This window comes from Phodopus roborovskii, unplaced genomic scaffold (assembly GCF_943737965.1).
Source record: "Phodopus roborovskii unplaced genomic scaffold, PHOROB, whole genome shotgun sequence".
Taxonomy (NCBI): Eukaryota; Metazoa; Chordata; class Mammalia; order Rodentia; family Cricetidae; genus Phodopus; species Phodopus roborovskii.
Window position 1 is genome coordinate 2,718,752 of NW_026125680.1, and position 22,695 is coordinate 2,741,446.

Genomic DNA, 22,695 nt, shown 5'->3' on the forward strand with positions numbered 1-22,695 from the left:
AGCCCAGCTGTCATAAAGGGAAGCTTCATCCAGCTTCATTTGCAACAGATGCAGAGACCCACAGCCAAACATTAGGCTAATCTCAGGAAATCCTGCTACAGAGGGGGAGAAAGGATTGTCAGAGCCAGAGGGGTCAAGAGAAGAACAAGAACACTTACAAAATCAAGTAACCTGGGCTCATGGGGGCTCACAGAGACTGAACCAACAATCAGGAATCCTGCATGGTACTGACCTTGGCACTCTGCATATATGTTATAGTCGTGTAGCTTCATCTTCTCCTGGGATTCCTAATATTAGAAGCAGGGGCTGACTCTGCCTATGTTGCCTACTTTTGGAACCTTTTCCTCACATTGGGTTACCTAGTCTTACTGCAACTTGCTCTGCCGTGTTTTGTTGGCATCCACAGCAGGCCTGCCCTTTTCTAAAGAGAAATGGAAGAATAGATGATGGGGGAGGAGAAGTGGAGAGAGAGACTGTGAAGAGAAAGGGGAAGAAAATGTGACCAGGATGTGAGATAGATAGACAGATGGATAGATAGATAGATAGATACATAGAGAGATTTAAAAAAATAAAAAAAATATTTTCTGTACCTTTGACCTGGGATTCTTCTCCTTCTATTCTTAGACTTTGTCTTTTCACGGTGTCCCAAATTTTCCATATGTTCTAATGTTAGAGGGTTTTAGATTTGAATTTTAATTTTTCTTTGATGGAGGTATCTGTTTTTGCATTGTCTTTGGTGCCTGAGGTTTCCTGTTCCATCTCTTGTATTCTATTGGGGGGGGGGGGGTTATGCCTGGTTCCTGTTGGAGTTCCTAAGTTTTTCATTTCCGGATTTCCCTTAGTTTGGCTTTTCTTCATTAATTCTATTTCCATTTTCAGGTCTTGGATTGTTTTATTCATTTCCTCTTACTGTTTGTTCATGATTTCATAGACTTTTTAAAGCAATTTTGTAACTTCCTCTTTAAGGAGGTCTATCATATTCATAAAGAATAAGTGAAGGTCTCTGTCTTGTGCTTCAGCTCTGTTGGAATACTCAGGGCCTGCTGTGCTAGGTAGAGGTGCTGGGCTCTAGTGGAGACATATTGTCTTGGAGATAATTGATTGTGTTTTTAGACTGGCATATAGGCACTTCAGTTTGGGAAGATTATAATTCTGGGTGATGACACCTAGTCTTGTTTTTGTCAGGTAGGTGTTTTTTTTTTTGTTTGTTTGTTTTGTTTTGTTTTCTTGGTTTATGTTCTTAGGAGAGTGTAATAGCAGTGTCTTGCTGGGTAGGCTAGGTGTGACCCCCTGGACATTCGAGGTATATTGTGTTTTTAGTTTTGAGGAGCTGACTCTTAGAAGTGGGAATGGGTTAAGAGAGAGGACTGAGGGGTTTCGCAAGAGGAAGGAAATCAGGATGTTCCCTAGAAATGGGATCAGAGGGTGAGGAGAGGCCACAGGAGATAGTCTGCTATAGAGCTTAGGATGGGACTTGGGTGTTAGATTTGGAAGGGAGGGGAAGAGGTGACGATCTGCAGTTTGCCTACCTACTTCCCTGCCTGCAATTATCCTCCCATTTTCCTTGCTAGTCCTCTTGAATGTTGGGGAATTTCCTTTTCTAGAGAGACAATGGCTTAATTATTTTTGTATCTGTTAATATGGTCATATATATATATATATATTTAGTTTGTTTCTTCATATGGTAAATTAATGAATTGGCTTTATACTCTTAAGATAAGGCTCAGTTTGTTGTGGCAAATTCTTTTACATTTCACTAGATTCCATTCACAAGCTTTTGAAGGATATTAGTGAATTTCTTTTTGAAATATCATAGCATTTATTTTCAGATAGGGACATGTCATCTCTGTTCACAACATAATTTGAAGACTGTTGTTTCTTCTATTTTCTGAAAATATTTGGATGATATTGATATTATTTTTTATAAATATTTCATACACTTTGCCAGTGAAGCCACATGGCATTGAGGTTTTCTATGTGTAAAAGGTGTTTTTGTTTATTTTTTGAGACAGTTTCTCTGTGTGACAGAGGCTGTGTAACAGCCCTGGCTTTTCTAGAGCTGTAGTCTGGCCTTGAACTCAGAGGCAACTACCTTTGCCTCCCAAGTGCTGGGATTAAAGGCATATATCACAAATGCCCAGATAAAAGTTTTAAATTGTAAATTTATTTTTAAAAATGATATTACTCATTATTTTATTTATTTTCTGTCACTTTTCCTTACGGTCACTTCATGTAACTTGGATTTATTGGCAAGAAGTATTTCTTAATCATCTACAATTATGCTTTTACTGTATATTGGATTACTCTGTATTATTTAACTTCACATTTGGAGAAGTTTTAGTTACATAGCAGAATTAAAAAACCGTTACAGAGTTCTTGAATACACCCCTTGTCTCCATACTCACATGCTCTCTCCCATTATCAGCATCTCCTACCAGAGTATTGCATTGTTCAAAATGTATTAATATACATTTATAAATCATGACTACTCAAAAATGTTTTTACATTCTTTTTTTTTTAATTTTATTTAATTTTATATAACAGTCCAATTCATTCTATGAAACAACTGTATAATGACATTATCCATTAGAATATTAACACAGAGTATTTTCCACCATTCAAACAGAACCCCTGCTTTCAAATTGTCTGAAGAGTTTTCCATTTCTGGAATGTCAGATCATAAAAATCACACAGTACAGATTCTTTTCAGACTAATGTTTTTTCACTTAGTAATATGCTTTTTAAAAAATCTGTGTTTTTTACCCACCATGAATTTATAGCTCTTATCACTGATTAATATTCTATTCTCTGCATATGACACAGTTTATCCAATCATGGTATTTAATAATGTCATCATCACTTCCATGTTTGGGCAACTTGAATTAAACTGCTATAACCATTTGCATGCAAGTTTTAGAGATGTATGTTTTCAACTCTGCATAACACCAAGAAGCATGATTTCTGGATTGCATCTTTAAGACTGCTTAATCTTGTATATGGACTGCTAATCTTCCTTTTAGTGTTTTTTCCATTTTGCATTTCCATCAATAATGAGTGAAAATTCCTGGCACTCCCCATCTTTATCAGCCTTGGTGATTTTAGTGATCTGATTTCATTGCAATCAATTTATCATGGTATTTTTCCATAGATCTTCTAATTTGCCTCTTAATAACCCTCCTTGCCATTCTGTGGGCTGGAGAGATGGCTCAGCAGTTAAGAGCACTGTAGCTCTCACAGAGGACCTGGGTTCAATTTCCAGCACTCATATGACAGCTCACAACCTTTTGTAACTCCAGTTTCAAGGGATTTGATACCTTTTCCTCGCCTCTGTTGATACCAGGTATACAATTGGTGCATAGACATATAAGCAGGCAAAAGACCATACTCTTAAAAAGAAAAAAATAAAACATAAATTCCTTCTGAAATTAATACTGCTGCTGCTCCTTTCTTTAGATTGTTACTAATGTGATATATATTTTTCATCCATTTATTTTTATATGTTAACTATAAGAATTATTTTGTTGTTATGAGCACACATTGATTATACCAAGTAATTGGTTTCATTATGACATTTTCATACATGTATAAAAATTTAACTATATTTACATACCTATTACTCACATTTACCCCCCCATGCTTACCCCTATTCAATTTCTATTTTCATGTGTTATTTTTCAGATTCCACATGAGAAGAAACATGAAACCTTATCTTCATAAATCTGATGTCCATTTCTATACATTTTCCTGCAAATGACAGTATTTTCTTGTCTTTAAAATAGTATCAAATCCCATATTTTCTGTAGCCTTTCACCAACCATTTGGTATTGAGGCCGATTCCATGTTTCAACTATTATGAATAGAACAGCACTAAACATGGGTGTGCAGGGTTCCCTGGAGATTCCTTCAGCTATGCATTATTTTGGACAATGAATAAATGTATGCCAATGACAAATATACCCTCCCACAGACACTGGAGAAGCATAGCTGGATCATAAGGAGGAGCATAGCCAAATCGTGTGGCAATTTTAATGATTCCATAATAGCTGCCCTCATTTATATTCTCACTCCAATTTTTTAAGATTTCCTCTACTCCTTCATTCTTGATGCCATCTGTCATCATTCTACTTTTTTAGTATATGTTCATTGTGGGTTTCATTGTGGCACTCTCAAGCATGTTTACCATATACTTTATCTTTGTCAATCCCCAATAGCCTCACCTGTCCCGAATCTCTTTTTGTGTATCCCCTTTCTCTTCTCAATAGCTCCCTTACTCTTTCTTTCAAATTTTTCTTTGTAAAAGTACATCTGGAGCTGGTGCTGGTTAGTAACACTGGTTGTTCTTTCAAGTTAAATGCCTGGCCCTTACAAAGGAGTTAACTCTAGTTCCATGGAAATCACAAGAATTTCTCCTGGCTTTCATGGGCACTTGCACACACATGGCACACAGATGGACAGGCAGGCAAATTTTCCATACTCATAAAAATTTAAAACTCTATATCCCATGTATAAGAAAAGAAGAACACTATTTGCCTTCCTGGGTCTAGCTTGTTCTGTTTAATGTGAACCCGCTGACATAGTTTTATTTTGTTGTTGTTCTTTTGTTTTAGTGTTTAGTGCCTTACATATATCAAACAAGTTCTGTACTGCTGAACTGTATTCCTAACACTCTTCTTTATAGCCTAATACTCCATTTCATATATACCACACTTTAATTATCCATCTGTTGTTGGGAACCAATAATGATCCCACAACTTGTGTATTGTGAATAAGACCCCCAGAAACATTAGGGTACAGAGGTACCTCTGTGGTACGCTGACTTTCGTTCTATTGGGTATATGTGCAGAAGTGATATAGCTAGACCACATGGAAATTCCAGTTTTTGTGTTTGAGGAGCCTTTATAGTGATTTCCAGTCACATCAGCAATATTTAACTGTTCCCTTTCCCTGACAGCCTCAGTAGAATTTGTTTTCTTCTTTTGTAAAATCTATTTGTATTTCATGTGTACTAATGTTCTGCCTGTGTGTATGTGTATCTGTGTATCATATGCATGCAGTGCCTGTGTTTTAGATGTTTTATTATGTACATTGAAGCATAGTCTTAGTGTAAGGGGTATGGTTTTTTCACTTGCCGCTGTTCTTGTCCCACCGCCGCACCTACCTCAATTAACACACAGAGACTCTGTATTTGATATAACGCTGTTGGCCTGTTACTTGTTTCTTATTGGCTAGCAATGTCTTAATTATTAATCCATTTCTCTTAATCTCCACGTGGTCTTATCTTACTGAGGAGAGGCGGCTGGCGGTTCTGTTCTCTCCCATCTCTCCATATTGACTCCTCCTTCCTACTTCCTCTTTCCTCCTTCTCTCCTAGTCCCTCCTATCTTCCTTTCCTATTGGCCAACAGTACTTTATTCATTAACCAGTATGAGAAACATATTTACAGAATGACATCTCCCATCATCTTAGCCTTGTCCAATCTACAAATAAGCTCATTAAAGGTATCTTCTTGGAGAGAGAGAGAGAGAGAGAGAGAGAGAGAGAGAGAGAGAGAGAGAGAGAGAGAGAGAATATGTGTATATCATCTGTCCCTTTAGAGAAAATACTTCCTGGTCATTGCTAGCTAATGAGACTCAGAATGTTTTTCCAAGTATATATGAGCTCTCAAGTGATCTAACTTATTGTTTTCTGTAGTCAAACATTCCCTGGATTCTGAGTTTCACCTTAAGTATGAATGTATTCTTATTCAGCCAGAGAGTTACTGGGACTTACCTTCAGACTTGATGGGGTTGTCTTTACTGTGTCCTTCTTCTCAAAGAAGGGTGCCCAATCTATATGGTCTACTACTTCATATATGACACATTGTTTTGTGTTTTTGTCTTTTTTATTCTAGCCTGTATTTTAGAAATAACAGAAGGTTAGGTCCAGCCCTTTGTCATAAGCATAATCAAAATTCTTTCCAAAATAAATTTTGGCTATATTTTTGTTTTTTATTTTATTTCTCTATGTGTCTAGTTGAAGAGAAGCTCTTCAATTTGACTTGATTTGTAACATCCCTAGAAAGAAGTCTGGGAAGGTGGGTTTTTTTCCTTCTCTTTATTTACAGCAACAGTAAAAATTTCTATTTTTTAAAAAATAATTCTACATTTTATTGGAGAAGTTGGAATTTGACTCTAACAACAAAATCTAAAATCTTATGTATCTGGGTCTTTTGTGTTTTTGGTTTACTATGTATCCCATTCTGGTTTTAAACTCAGTAATGTTCAATCCTCTTGCCTCAGCCTCCTTAGAGATGAGATTACAAATGCTAGCCATCACAGCTAGCATTATTTAATTCTTACTGAAACCTATCACTGTGTATGAATAACGTATACCAATAATTAAAAAAAACAAGTAAATTATTCCTGATTGCCCAATCAAGAAATACATGAAAAGTCTAGGTCAACAGAGAATTGATGCTGGTAACAATGGGCCTGGCATATAGACAGGGTTGGGAAAGATGAACATGATGAATTGATACATGAATGGAAAGGGCTGTTTCAATTGGCTGTGAGTACCCACCTACAAGACATAAACAATGCAAGTTGTGGTGGGATACTTCATGTTTTGTAAATTGATGAAGCAGAGGCCAGTTGGTGATTAGGGTCAGTAAGCAGGGTAGGACCACTAGGAGGCAGTGTCTAGTGGAAACTGATTGGTTATTTCAAAGAAAAGTTGAGGCTACATTTATAAATCATCCTCAACAGCTTGGATGTAGACATGGATCTTTTTTGAAAATGTCAGGGGCTGGTCCTCATCTAACATCCTCTGTGCTTTATATAAATGCATTGCCATATTTCATGGTGGATTGTAGCTTCTTCTCCTGTGATTAAGATTGGAGCTCTTACAAGGAGGGTTACTTATTCAGTTTTAACAAATTCATGCCCATAGCCTTTGAATGCAGCAGGGAAGAACAATAATTACATTTTTGACTGTGTTTTTCTTACACATCAAATGAATATGTGATTTCTTTCTTTAATTAATTATGGTTTGATGAAGTTTTATGGAGAGCATTAATATATAAAAATGAATTTTTTTCATTGCAAAATTATCTGAATGCTATGTCCTTATATTTAATTTCAGGGCCTAAACCCACTTAAGAACCAAGCCCTGATACAAGGAAATAAAATTTCAAAAAGAATAACAATTAGTACTGTTTTAGTTTTACATTGCTTCTGTAACACTTTACTACATTTGTAGTAGCGTAAACTGAAGATGTCATTCCTTATAGTTCTGAATATGGCAAAAGTGACAGATGTCTCAGTGGGATAAAGTCCAGATGGTGACAATGCTTCTTAGGTCCCTTTTGGAGTGTGGAGGGGAAAAATCTGTGACTTGCATTTTCCAGCCTCCAGTGTTATTCCACATTGTTTGTCATGAGCCTAGTCTGCAATTGTGTCACATTCTAGGCAATACTTCTATTGTTATTTTCTAGCCTTCTCCCTTTCCCTTCTAAAGATCTTGTGCTTATTCAAATAACTGATTTCCAAAAGACACCCCACCCCCCAAAAAGAGGGAAAGCAGAGCCCTCCGTTAGCAAAAAGAAGGTTCTATGAGGCATAAGCTACAGACTTAGCTTCCACAGTGGTATTACAGACGTGTCATTTGAAACAATTTTATACAAAATAGGAGGGGTTGGAGCTAGAGAAAAGGCTCCATGTTTAAGAGCACTAGATGATCTTCTAGAGATTTGATTCCCAGTACCTGCATGGCAATTCCCAGCATGACAGTTAACAGTTTTTAACTTCAGTTCCAGAGGATCAGACATCCTTCCCTGGCCTCCACAGACAACAGGCACATAAGTGATACACAGACCTACATGTTGGCAAAATAAATAACTACACATATAAATTATCTTAAAAGTTAAATTAAATGTTTTATTTCATTAATAGTCATATTATTCTCATTAGAGAGAGTTTATGGATAGGATATATATATAACTATTAGACATATGGTCTTTGATGTCTCTAAGTGTCAGTTTGCGTAAATGGTCTATGACTTCGGTTATTTATAGACTTTGTGCCTTTATGGTGCAACCCAAGCTCCGGTTGTGTATCTATTTAACATCATACTTAAAAAAAAAAAAGCAGTATCAACTGGGTGGTGGTGGCCCACACCTTTAATCCCAGAACATAGAAAGCAGAGACACACTGACCTCTGTGAGTTTGAGGCCAGCCTGGTCTACAGAGTGGGTTCTAGGACAGAAAGGACTGCAACAGAGAGAAAACAGAAACAACAACAAATGCAAAAAAAGTCAAGCAAACAAGAAACATATCATTTAATCAGCTAATATTCATCCAATTGGGGTCACCTCTGTTAGACAGAGTGCTAAATGAGCCATAAATTGGCCTTCTCTGTCCTAGCTCCCACAAGCCATATCTTGGAGCTGATCAATTTTATCTTCCATGACAAAGCAACTTCATTCAATAAACAATGTCTGGAAATAATGGCTTCTTGGGCACCTTTTATTTTCATTATGCTAAGTAGCCTCAAAATGAGTTCAAACACATAAAGTTAATATTTGTTGAACATTTGCAACAACAAATGGCCCTGAGTTACAGTGTTCTCATGGATTTTAGTCTCTGATGGTATAATCTGTGTATTCACAGATTACCAAGTGCCAGGTAGAAATGCCTATTCTGACATATATTAGTGTTGTGATATTTGCCAAATCAATTTACATTTTTAAGCCTTTGTCCTTCATTGCTAAAATGCAGACCAAGCCTGTGGAGTGGCTTATGATTTGCAAAATAACATGCAAATGGATGCTGTTAGTAATCTCCTGAACCCTCTTAACGTTAATACCATGTTTAGCAGAGGCAAACAGTTCAGCTATGCTATGGCTGATATGGTATATTTGATCATCTTTATGATTGATTGCACTGCATTTCATTTTATTCTTGCCAGTTTATTTCGTGTGAGCAGCTTCAGCTATAGAGGAAATACACACAAAGATAAACTCAATATTTAGAGAGGGCCTGTCCACAAAGTAGAAATCACAAGGGCATGTGAAGATGATAGAATGGAGTCTTCCTTTAGTAATGTTACATGCAGCGCTAGAAGTTCCAGGTAGCTAAGACTTCTGAAGGGACATATTATGTTCAAATTAGACAGAACCAAATGAGTTTGAAACCCCAGGAAAGTTGGAGAAAGACATGATGAAACTGGAAGGACAAAAGGTTTGTTTAAGTCTTTAAAGGATAGTTCATAGCTGCCTGATAAATAAGAGAGGGAAACATTCCTATGGATATGAAAGTATTTGTCCCTTCAGGTTCTTTCTTTACTAAAAAGAATTTTTAAGAGTTTATTTATATACATTTTATGTGCATTAGTGTTTTGCTGTCATGTATATATGAGCATCATATGTGTATGGTGCACAGAGACATCATAAGAAGGCATTGGATCCCATGAAACGTCACCTATGGATGGCTGTGAACCGTCATGTGGGTGCAGGGAACTGAACCTGGGTCCTTTGCAGAGCCATTTTTCCTTCCACTCTTCAGATCCTTTCTGAAGAAGGTAGCTGAGAAAGATCTGATGTGAGTAATAATACCTGCCCTGCTTTCACTCCTTTCAGGAACAATGGGAAGCCATAAATATATAAATGCAAAATGAATACATGTGCTTAAAATAGTAGCTGAGGAAAAGAGTGGTGCTATGGAACCAGAGAGTCTAAGAAGTTTAGACTTTTAGGTGGGTAAAAATAGGCTGACATGTTAAGACATGGGAATTATGTTAGGTTAAAGATAAATAGCTTACTGAGCTTTCCTTTCTTTTTTAGCTGGTGTTTAAAAACAGATATTTTTACAGATTATTACTAGAAATAACTTAGCCAATATACATATTGTCATTGGATTACCACCACAGTGTTTTTATGTAGAAGGACACTCAACCAGATTTCCTGTCTTGTTTCCAGTGATGGGGTCCATAACAATTTTTTTTTTTTTACTCTGCTAGTGTCACCCTGGGAAAGTTCTACTCTGTAGCAGATTGCCAGTGTGTCCTGGAAGAGACACAGACTATGCTCTAACTTGCTCTGTAACTCCATGTTATTTGAATGGTTAAAGTATTTGGATGATTTATTCCCATGGGATATTTCACTAGGATTAAATATTAGCAGTTCAGACAATTCAATTCGATATTGTTTCATTATTAGAGATATTCTTTCATACTAATGGGGGTGAGAGCATGCATGGACTGAAAGTTAGATGTTAATCTTATCCCTAAAATGGTTTCATTGTGATAATTAGAATATTTAAAATATAATAAGGGTTTTGTAGTCCTGAGAACTGCAATGGATACTGTTGCCACAATGGACTCCATTTTGAAGATCTGTAGCAGTGGATGAATAGTAGTAGGCTAGCTCCCCTATTGCAAAGTGCATTAAAGCATTTAGGCTACAGGGTCAATTAGTAAATGACTGCTGTGATGCACTTACTCACCTCAAAGAAGCCTTGGGGAATTACTGCACCTCTGAAAGCCCAGGAGAGTAATTTATATACTGAAAAGGATTTGACAGAATAAGTACAGTCTGATGTGTTTTAATGGGCTTTGATGAGCAGCAAAGACTAGCTATTACAAAAGCCACGATTGCATTGTAGAGGTGGGATTGAGGGCTACACAGTTTAGAATTTACATCTCTTCTTTTGAAATAGAACAAAAATCATGTTACTTTGACCTTTTCAAGATGTAATTTGTTTTGCAGGCTAATGCTATTTTCCTCTGTTAAATGGCCCTGTAAAAACCAAGGAAGAGGCAGAATGGGCAATCAGTCAAGAAACAAAGTGTTGAAAATGGCAAGTGCTCAGGCTGATTAAGTTAGGAGACACTCTTTATTCTAAAATCCACTAAGTACAGTTTTATCAACATACAGCATTTCCTCAGTCAGATTAGAATTCCATTGTAATACTCTTTTCCAGAGATGCAGCATTAATGTGAGAGAGTGACAATGGTACTTTACCTGTGTTTTAGATTAGAAAATATCTACTAGATCTATCTTTACTCAAATTTCCTCCAGAGTTTATTTCATCTAATAGGCTTAGAAGCATCATGATTTATAAAGTTATATTTTACCCTTCATTAAACCTTATATCCTAAGAAAAACCATTTTTGTGACATTTAACAAGGAAGATGTTATTATGATATTTAAGTCTAGAGGCAGACAAAATTCACATTAAAATAATCTGGGTGTCTTGTATAATGAACAAAATTAAATCAGCACTAAAGGAAGAAAAGTGTCTACCAAAATATTTAGGGTTCTCAGAGTGGATGCAGCATATTCTTCCCAAAATTAATGAGGGCTGCAGTCCTGGTCTCCTGAAGGTTAATTAACTCCCTCTAGAACATTGTTTCTCAAAGTGTGATCCAAGGACACCTTCATCAGCATTACTGGGATGCTAATTTTAAAAGTAGTGAATGTGGGACTAAAGTGGGACAGTTTCAGCAGCAAATGGGGAATTGGGAAAAGGGGAAAGATGAGGGGCATAGGAGAACATTAATGAAAACAAAGGATATATAAAACACTCATATGAAAGCCTATTGTTTTGTAAGTCAAAATATCTTGCTTGACCAAGTATTGCTGCTCTTAGAAGCCATGAGTTATTAAGAAAATGTAAGTACCAGACATGGGATACTTTCATATGAGTTATTAGTGAGGGATGCTCCAGAGCTGCCTCCAAACAGCACAGGCTCTTGCTCTCTGTGGTGGTCTGAATGAAAAATGGCTGTCATTGGCTTGGGGACTGGAAAAATTGGTACCCAGTTGGTGGTACAACTTGGGGATGTTTAGGAGTTGTTACCTTGCTAGAGGAATTACATTACTGGGAGCAGTTTTAAAGAGTTTCACTTTTCTCCTCACTTGCAGTTCTCTATGTGTCCAGTTAGGCTTCTGTTGCTGTGATAAACACCGTGAACAAAAACAATGAGGAGAGGAAAGAATTCATTTGGCTTATAAATCATAGTCCATTATGAGGAGAATCCGAGGTGGAAACAGCTTGCTGATGGCTTAATCAACCTGTTTTTGTATAAAATTTGCAAACAACTGCCCAGTGGTGGCATCACCCACAGTAAGAGGAACCCTCCCACATCTATACTAATCAAGAAAATGGCCAAAAGATTTACCTACAAGGTCAATATGATAGAGGCGTTTCCTCAATTGTAGTTTCCTCTTCCCAAATTCTTCCCAGATGACTGCAACTTGTGTTAACAAAAACTAACCAGGACAGTTGACTTCAAGACAGTGGGAAAAGATGTCACCTCTCAGCTTCCTATTTCTTTTGCTTCTTCCTGCTATGCTTGTCTGCCATGATGAACTCTTCTTGCCCCTGTCACAGCAACAGAAAAGTAACCCACCATTCCTATTTTTTTTTTCCATTGTAACTAGTAGAAATCCTACTTCTAAAGATATCACATAGATTGTGAGTTGCAGAGAGCTCAAACTGGAACTCAGATGGAAGCTTCTTACTTGCTAGTTCACTTTCATATATACAACAGTGCTACAGAAGTTGCCGGGAAAGAGAAGGCATCAGCATCATTACATAGCTATAAACCAATACACAAAGCAAGAAGTGCCCACTGATTCAATAGTGGTATGACTGTTCGAAGCAATTTTTGCACCAGCCTGGTCCCACAGCCACATTAGCCCCAAATAACACACAGAGACTCTGTGTTAGATATAAAGCTGTTTGCCTGTTACTAGCATTTCTTATTGGCTAGCTCTGCCTTAAATATTAACCCATTTCTATCAATCTAAGTAATTTCATGTGTTCTTGTCTTACTGGGGAGAGAATCCATACCTTCTCAAGTCCCTACATCTTGAATTTCCTCCCGACTATTCCCCGAATTGTCCTTGTCTCCTACTCCTTCCTATCTTGCTTTCCTATTGGCCAACAGGTCTTTATTCATTAACCAATAAGAGAAACATATTTACAGAATGACATCTTCCATCACCTCTTCTTTTTGTCTAAATAAAAAGAAGGGTTTTTAACCTTAACATAGCAAAATATATAACAAAACAGTTATCAAATAAGAACCACAGCTAACAATGTTCAGTCCATTAACATTTAGCAAGATTTAAAGAAAATGTTCCATCATTTATACTATCTTTGTGAGTCTAAAGGCCTATAAGTAACTTATCTTTAGTCCTAACTAAGAAAAACTATAACCATAATTATCTGTCTTCAACTCTGTAATGTTTTATCATCAGCCTATAAGCCATATTGTCTCTGGCAGACTCTTCAGCAAAGCAGGAAACTTTAAACTGTCCACCTGCGTGGGCAGTTTGTCAGTCACTTTTCTCTGTGTCCTGCAGACTGCCTGGCAGACTCTCCCATGAAGCAGGAACGCTATAGCAATGTCCATCTTGTATCAGCAGTCACTTACCTGTGGGTCATGCATGTTCAGTTTTTACAGCATAAAGTCAAACAGCCCAGACAAGAGCAGTATCTTATCCAAATGTCTAGTCTTGCCATATTGGAAGTAAACTCCATAAAGAGTTTCTTCAATGTCCATCTTCCTTTCTGAAGCAGATGGTGTTGCCAGGGGAAGTTGTGCTTCACTGTTAAGAAAAACCCTAACCCATTTTAAATGCAATATTCTGTAGGTCTTTGAAAGGTTTCAAGAATGCCTATCCATCTCAAATATATCTCTGTAAATCTAGAAATCCTAACTAACATAGCTATGTTTTGACTATAAGAGGTAACTAAACTCTGTACTTAAATTTTTAAATGAGCTATGTAAACACAATACCTAAACAAGAGGAGAAATATACATATCATAAAATTGACCTTAAATTGTATCAATAAATGAAAATCCATTCCAAAACAAAGTATTCATGCCTATACCATAATCTCCCTTTTACCCTTAAAGAAATTGGTTGTAGTCATTAACCATTTATAACCAACCCCACATAAATGAATATAAAAATGTATAAACACTATTTGGGAATTTGGGTGTTGTTCTTTCCAAACTGCTTCCTGCTGGTAGGGGGTGCTATCTTGGGGATCCTAAAACAGCCCCAGAAATCCTGTCTGTAGTGGTCTGCAAGGCTGCCTTGTCCAAGCTGTTTTGAACGTTGAATCAACTGGGACACTGCTTCAGGGGCTCTTGCTTGTTCAAACCATGTTAATCTGGAAGGAATTTATAGCTTTTCATTTTCTGAAATATAAATTCTTTCTCCAGTAGCCTGTCCTTAGACTTAAATTTGGAAGTCAAAGCATTTTTAAAATATATAAATTAGATTAATTCAGCAGCATTTTTTAAACAATACAAGGACAACACAATAGCATAAAGTATCCAGATTCTCTGTGTATTTTCCATTTTTACGTGGCTTTTTTATTATTCTTTTTCTTTTACTTCTATTTTTTCATTTATTGAGACAGGGTTTCTCTGTGTAACTTTTATCTGTCATGGAATTAACTTGGTATACAACGTCCAATTTGAAATCACAGAGATCTGCTTGCCTCTGTCTCCCAAGTGCTGGAATTAAAGGCATGTGCCACCAATGCCCCAACTATTCTCTTTTAATTTTTTAAACCAGTTTATCCTGTTTCTCACACTGTAAACCTTTAGAGGTTTTTCTTAATCTGAATCTGTGTTTACTGTAAATCCTTATCTTTTTCTGGCCACAAGTCTTTTATCTGTTAAACAACATTGTTAAAATGAAAGCCACAGCTGTAATAGCTATGGTCTATCAAAGATGTTGGGGGTACGTTTACTGCCAAAACTGAGAGCTATGCTCACTGCCTTGGTCTTCACTGCAACCAGCAGCATGCTACAGGCTTGGAGATGTGGTCATTGCCAGCTCTCATACATACCATTAAGTTGTTAGCAGGGCTTCTTAAAAGCCTTGAGGTTTTTTGCCACTATGCTGAGTCAGGAAATTTCCCTTAAAGGAGCCAGGCAAATCTCTGCTTGTCTCTAGCAAAGCAGAGTCCAACCAAGAAAAATGCTGCTACCAAGAAGCCTTGCTTGTCTCTCTCTGTTCTTTTGTTTATAAACCCCCTTTTTAAACTTTTGTTAAATTTTAAGTGAAAGTTCTCATGCCCCATGTTGCAGGCACCATTCTGTTAAGAGCAGTTTTCCCACCAGTATTGTCCCATAGCCACATCAGCCCCAAACAACACACAGAGACTCTGTATTAGATATAAAGCTGTTGGCCGGTAATGAGTAAGGGTTTTTCCGCCTGCAGCTGCTGGTCTTGTCCCGCCACCACGCCAGCCCCAAATAATGCACAGAGACTCTGTATTTGATATAATCCTGTTGGCCCGGTTACTTGTTTCTTATCAGCTAGCTCTGCCTTAATTATTAACCCATTTCTGTGTATTTACACGTGGTATTACTGAGAGTGGAGGAATGGCGGTTCTGTTCTCTCCAGGCTCTCCATCCTGACTCCTCCTCTCCACTTCCTATTTCCTCCTTGTCTCCTAGTCCCTCCTATCTCCCTTTCCTATTGGCCAACAGTGCTTTATTATTAACCAGTATGAGAAACATACAGAATGACATCTCCCATCAGTTGGCCTGTTACTAGCATTTCTTACTGGCTAGCTCTGTATTAAATATTAACCCATTTCTATCAATCTAAGTAATTCCATGTGGTCTTATCTTACTGGAGAGAGAGTCCATACTTTCTCAAGTCTGTACATCTTGACTCTCCTCCCTACTATTCCCTGAATCATCCTTGTTTCCTAGTCCTGCCTATCTTGCTTTCCTGTTGGCCAGAGAATGACATCTTCCATCAGCCTAACTTATAGAAATAATCAACCAGTGTTTGAAATGTGCATTCAGATCACTAATGAAGAACTTTGGAAGACTTTAAGCAAGAATATCAAGATACTGAGCTAGCAAGGTAGGATATATGAAAAGATGAATGTGTTTAAAGAGTGGAATCTTAGAAAGACATAGGTAAAGACTTAAATAACAATTATCATGCACTGGCTACCAGCCCAATCCTAGAAATGCTACAAGTAAGAAACAGGATGCTTATATTTTCTTTTTCATATTAGTTTCAATATATGATACTATATCTAATGTTTCATTATTGGCTTTATTATTTATATTTATTTTTTTAATAATTTTCCTTCGTAAATACTGCGAGGAGGGATGAATTCTCTCTCTCTCTTTTTTTTTAGTTTTTATTTTTTGCTAAATATGGTTGTTTTCCTTCCCCAGCCCTATCTAAACATAAAATAAAACTACAGGACTGAAATTAACAACCCATTAAAATCAGGAATAAGTTATGAAAATCATAAAGCTTTTTTTAAAGTAATTAAGGGTAGTTAAATTATTTAAAGAATACAAAGTCCAAACAGCTGGGGGTGGGGGTGGGGGTTGGGGGAGGAGTCTCCAGAAAGGGTTCCCCGGGCAAAGCAGAGGCCCAGAGGGAAACCTCAGACATCAAAGTGCAGGCTAGAAATCTCACTTAGAAGGTAACACCATTTCTGCGAGTACTGGTAAGAGCAACAGCAGCGCTGCACACTGGGTTTGTGGAAGGAGACTGCCTGTAGAAAATGCAAATCTTTACATTAAAAGAGACAAGTGCTGAACTTAACTATGTTAACTATGATAGTAAGCCTACTCTGGGTATCAGATGGTTAAAAGCTGGTAAAAGGGAATGATCCTAAAAGAAAACAAAAACAGCATTGACCTTTGTCTCCCCAGCCCAGACCTCCTCATTCATTCTGTGCACTATAAAGAGTGAGGTGTCAGGTGTTTTATCATTATCAAATGCTGCATCAAAATAGATGATTTTTCCCCACGTTTTTTCCACTATAAAAGACATCTATGTTTACTTATGGACAAGCTTTAAAAAGATGTCATTTTGGTTTTCAACACATATAAACAGTTAGCAAAATCTCAAATAAAAATGCTGCTGTGGCTCAGAACTTGGCCTGCTATACTGCGTGCACAGCTCTTCAGATCTGTGCAGACAGAGGCACGTGGAGCTTTTCCTTCTGTGATACAGGCTGTCATGCATGGGATGCCCCTATGTTGCCGAAGGGCTGCCAGTGAGCAGGCGGTTGGGTGCCCTAGCACTAACAATGCAGGCAAGGTTAGCTGGCTTAGCATGGAATCCAACAGAAAGCTGAGCTGCGTGATGACCTCTTTCGAAAGGCTTCATGGGAATCTCTCCTTCTGCAGAGCACGAAATGAGCTTTTTAAAAATTCACGTTTTAAAAGAATTGATCATCCACAGGCTTCATGATAAACTGAGGCTGAGTTTTAATAGCTCTTTAGCTATCCAAGATTAATGCCTGATTATCCTGTATTTTCCTTACTCTAAGTCTGATTTTGTTTCTAGGGCCAAGAAGCTCAGGAAGGGTTCATAACCCCACCCTTAACTGTCTACTCAACATAGCGTGAGCAAACTAAAAAAGGAGAACGGACTCTCCATTGTCCTCTTTAAGTCAACTAAGTCAACTCAACATAATTCCACACAAGTTTTCAGCTGCTGCGAGAACTGTATTCTTTCCAATGTATGAGTATTTGTTCTACGGGAGGCTCTGCCCCACTCTTTGTTTAGTATTTGCTTAAATACAGGTCTTCTGACCCTTCTGTTCAAGTGTAGTTTTGTTTAGCTTTGAAGGAGACTGCATCATCAACCCAACTGAAGAGACGGCATTGAATTGGTCCAGCAGGTGTCTCGCCCTGCACTGTGGTCATGCTGGGCTCTAGGAAGTGAAGGGAAGTTTGACACTGGCACTGGAGTAACCTTTGTCACTCCCAATACGCTGCAGGCTGCTGTGGTCATCGATGTCACTGATGCTGGTGGTACTTATATTGTCCACTTCTCCATGGGAGAACTCTGTGCTTTCAACATCCACTTCAATCTCCTCTCGCTCTGAATCTGAGCGGTCTGAAGAGATAGTAGACCCAATGCTGTCCATCCGTATTCTCTCCATCTCCTGAGGACCCTGCAGCTGCTCCAGTCGCCGCTTTAAAAATCTCTGTTCTCGTTCCAAGTTCTCAAGCTGGTGCTGGCTCTTCCTTTTGGCTTCTTCAAGTTTCTTGATGTGTGCTTTGGCTTTGTTGAGCAAACCAAGCATCGTATGCCTGGTGCAGTCTGGGCCCAGTGGGATCAGAACTTTCAAGCATTCTAAACACAGGCGCAGGTGAGCTCGTCGGTTCTTTTCCAACTCATTTTGTGTGGATCTGTTGGCAGTGCTGGCGGTGCTGCTCCCACTGCTGAGTTTCTGAGTCCGGCTCAACCTCCGTGGGGGCTTAGAATGCTGTAGCCGGGGGCTCGGCATGGAGGGGAACGATGAGGTGTAGCCATGTTCACACTTTTTGTTTTCTTTCTGGATCTGCTCCAGGTAGCTGGCTGCCTCTAGCAGAATATGCACGTTCTGCAGAAAAGTGTTGATGTGCTTCTCCATCGAGTTCTCGCTGGTGTTGAAAATGTCCGAGAAGGGGCACCGGGGCTTGGCCCCTGCCGGCTCCTCGGGCTGCGCCGGGGGCTGGGGTGCGGCTGTACCCCGGGGCATGGCCGGGGGCGCGATGGGGACCAGCCCCGAGCGGAGGGGTGAATTCTTGAAGCAATACTTCAAAGTAGATTATCAGGAAATGGTTTATCAGATTATTTTTTAATTTAATTCAGCTAAATTATTGGTTTAATACATAGATGACATACATACTACTTAGTACCATAGGCTTGGGAGTCAGATAACCAAGGTAACAACAAAGCTTCCCAAGCCTAAAACCTTTAGCAAGCCATAAGACCTCTCTGTGCTTTGAAAGTAGGGAGGTAGTAATACTTATAGTGCTTACTCATTAAGATTAAATGAACTTGTGTATAAAGTTCTTATAAGTATGTACAAACATGTACTAGATGCCACACTAACACTAGTGATATGTCTTCCAACCTCATTTGCTCTTGGAACTAGAAAAATCTTCATTTACCATCAAAAATAATTTCTTTGGGCTGTTTTGCAGTCTATTCTGTATAGTCAACCCAATTCCCAGAGTACTTTAGGCATCCTTCTTCCAGATCCTCCAAAGTATGATTAGAAAATCCATGGATTTTCCATCAGTCAAGAAGATTTATGTTTTCTTTCCAAGAAAAGAAATTGGAAAGAACCAATAATAATTACTAGTGCTTCTTTTTACTGAGTTATTATGCAATCCCCTAAACCCCATATCTGATTGGTCAAGGATACCAGGCTTTTCCAAGTTTTGTACATTAACCTTGTACTGCTCTATGTATGCTCAAGTTAAAATTTTTATTATTTTTATTATAATAGCTATAGATTAGGCCTAACTATAAATGAGTGATACCTAAATCTTACATCAAAGAATACTGTGTGTTACCTGTAACACAGAGCTTTGCTGATCTTTGTAAGTAAGGGTCAAAATTATTTCTCCTCTCAAATTCTTAGGTGATTCTCTTTTGTCTGAAACCAGAAAAGCTAGTCATAAAAGTAAAATATTTAGGAATAAATTTAACCAAGGAAGGGAGAAATCAGTACTATGACAACAGTAAAGTGTGAATAAAAATAGAAGACAAATAAGTGGAAAGATATTGTGTGATCACAGACCAGGATGTTGAAAAGTCCATAATATTCAAGGCTATATAAAAATCTCTATAAAAATCAAACATTCTTTTTCAAAGAAAGAGAAAAATTCATTTAAAAATTAAATTAGAATTACACTGGATTTATAGAAGGTTTGAACCATCTCATGAATACTAGGAATCAAACTTGCATCCTCTGGAAGAACAACTAGTATTCTTAACTGCTGAGCCATTTCTCTAGCCCCAGACAAAATAATTGTTAGCAAGAAGAACAAAGCATAGGCATCATATATCATAATTTAAAAAAGTATTCCATAGCTGAGGTAATTAAGGCTGTCTTGTACATGTAGATAAATAGAAGAGGAAGGAGAGCCCATATATAAAGACAACCATATATGATCAACTAATCTTTGGCACAATTATGAATAAATCACACTAGGACCAGATAGTATTTTCAATAAATGGTGTTGCAATAACGGGATATATGAATGCGAACATGAACTCAAATTAGGTTAAGAACCTAAGGTAAGACCTCTTCTGTAAGCATTCTCATAATGTAGCATAAGGGGAAATCTCCTTGGTATTGTTTTTGGAAATGAGTTTTGGCTATTACCCCAAGGCATCAGCAACCAAAGTGAAGAATATTAAGTGGGACAACATTAGACTAAAAGGGTTCCACCTGAAGACACACTTTAAAAAGGGCTGGTTTATGTATTACATGGAAGTATTTGTAGAATATGTATCTTTTAAGTGATTGGTATACTAAGTACATAAATAACTTATACAATGCAGTACCAAAAATGTACAAAAATACCCACTCTCTCTCTATATGTGTGTGTGCATGTGATCCCCCCCACTTCCCCATTACCCCACCTCCCATCTGCTCCTCAGAGAGGGTAGGGCCTTTCCTACCACATCTACTAAGTCTGTCCCATCATGTCATTGAGGCAGGACCAAGTCCCCCCACCCCCCTGTGTCTAGACTGAAAAAGGTATTTCTCCATATAGGGTGGGTTCCACTAAGTCAGTGTTTACATTAGAGTTAGATCTTGGACCCACTGAAAGTTGCCTCATATATTGTCCCAGTCACACCATTGTCACCTATATTAAGGGATTCTAGTTTGGTTGTATGTAGATCCCCCATTTGTCAGACCTGAGTCAGTGATCTCTCACTAGCTGAGGCCAGCTAATTCTGTGGGTTTCTCCATTATGGTCTTGACTGCTGTGTTCATATTATTGTTCCTCCCTCACTTCGATTGTACTTTAGGAACTCAGCCCAATGGTTTGTGAGGATTACTGCATCTGTTTCCATCTATTTCTGAAAGAAATGTCTATGTCTCTGGGGTTATGAATTGTAGGCTGAGTATCTTTTGCTTTATGTCTGGTATCCACTCATGAGTGAGTACATACTATATTTGTAGTCTGGGTTAACTCACTCAGGATTTTTTTGTAATTTGTAGTCTGGGTTAACTCACTCAGGATTTGTTTTTCTAGTTCTGTCCAATTGTCTGCAAATTTTAGAATAGCATTGTTTCTTAACACTGAGTATCCATTGTATAAACATACTACATTTTCTTTATCCATTCTTTGGTTGAGGGGCATCTAGGCTATTATGAGTAATGTTGAGCAAATGTCCTTGTTTGTAGTGTGAGTGTGCCTCCTTTAGGTATATGCCCAAAAGTGGTATTTCAGGGTCTTGAGATAGGTTGACCCATAATTTTCTAAGAGCTCACCATACTGATTTTCACAGAGGCTGTACAATTTTGCACTCCCACCAGCAATGGATGTGTGTTCCCCTTACTCTACACCCTTTTCTGCTTAGGTTGCCATCAGTGCTTTTAATCTTAGCCATTCTGACTGGTGAAGGTAGTATCTCAGATTTGTTTTGATTTGCATTTCTCTGATGCCTAAGGATGTTGAGCATTTTCTTAAGTGTCTTTCCACCATTTGAGATTCTGTTTAGATCTGTACCACATTTTTAATTGAATTATTTGGTAGTTTGATGTAGAGTTTCTTGAATTATTTGTATATTTTGGAAGTCAGCCTTCTGTCAGATGTGGGGTTGGTGAAGATCTTTTCCCATTCTGTCCTGAGTCATTTTGTTTTGTTGACCGTGTTCTTTGCTTTACAGAACCTTCTCACTTTCAGAAGGTCACATGTATTAATTGTTGTTCTCAGTGTCTGTGCTACTGTTGCTCTGTTTAGGAAGTGGTCTCCTGTGCCTATGCATTCAAGGGTACCTCCCACTTTCTTTTCTATGAAGTTCAGTGTGAATGGATTTATATTGAGGTCTTTGATCCATTTGGACTTGAGTTTTGTGCATGGCAATAGATATGGATCTATTTGCATTTTTCTGCACATATTTCTTGTGATTAATGTGGCAAACAGACATATGTTGAGATAGTTCATATAATTATCAGGAAAATGCAAATGAGAAATTCAAGCAAATATCACTCGCTTCTGTCACAATGGCTATACTATAAAATAGCAGAAAAAGGCAGGAGATAATAAATGTTGACAAGGATATAGAGCAAAAGCCATCCTTCTATACTACAGTTGGGAGTATAAACTGATATAACCACTATGGAAATCACTATGGAAGTTCCTCAAAAAATTTATCAATGTGCGGGAGAGTCAGCATGTGCCATCACTATGGAAGAGGTAAAGATACTGGAAAGTTCTACTAGGAAATGTATCTGATGCCCTTACTGGAAGTATCAAAATAGATGAAAATACCAGAATGTGACAGAAATAAAGGTACAATATAAGTCTGGGCATCATGGTGCACACATTTAATCCTAGCACTCATGAGGGAGAGGCAATAATTATGGATGGAATCTTTTAGATAAATTTGTGAAAGATTTTCATTACATTACCTAGAGTTTATAAAATTCCCACTGGAAAACGAGGTATATTTCACAGAGAAAATGAGGTATATTTCACAGCGAAGTTATCTGAACTTCTCTTAAAGAATCTAAATATGGGAACTAGAAAGGTACTCTAATGGTCAAGTTTACCAGCTTCTCTTGCAGAAACCCAAGTTTGATTCCTAGCACAGACATGGCAGTTCACCATCATCTGTAACTCTAGGTTCCATGGGTACCATGCTCTCACATGGTACACATGCATGTAGGAGTTAGACTCTTCTAAACAATC

At 37.9% G+C, this 22,695-nt stretch overlaps 1 protein-coding gene across 1 annotated transcript; it reads right to left on the minus strand.

Moving 5' to 3' along the window:
• Positions 1–17,668: 17,668 nt before the first annotated feature.
• LOC127217442 (max-interacting protein 1) lies at positions 17,669–18,539 on the minus strand. Its single transcript, XM_051178446.1, has one exon. It carries the CDS (start codon positions 18,513–18,515, stop codon positions 17,703–17,705), a length of 813 nt encoding a protein of 270 aa, XP_051034403.1. The 5' UTR covers positions 18,516–18,539; the 3' UTR covers positions 17,669–17,702.
• Positions 18,540–22,695: the final 4,156 nt, after the last annotated feature.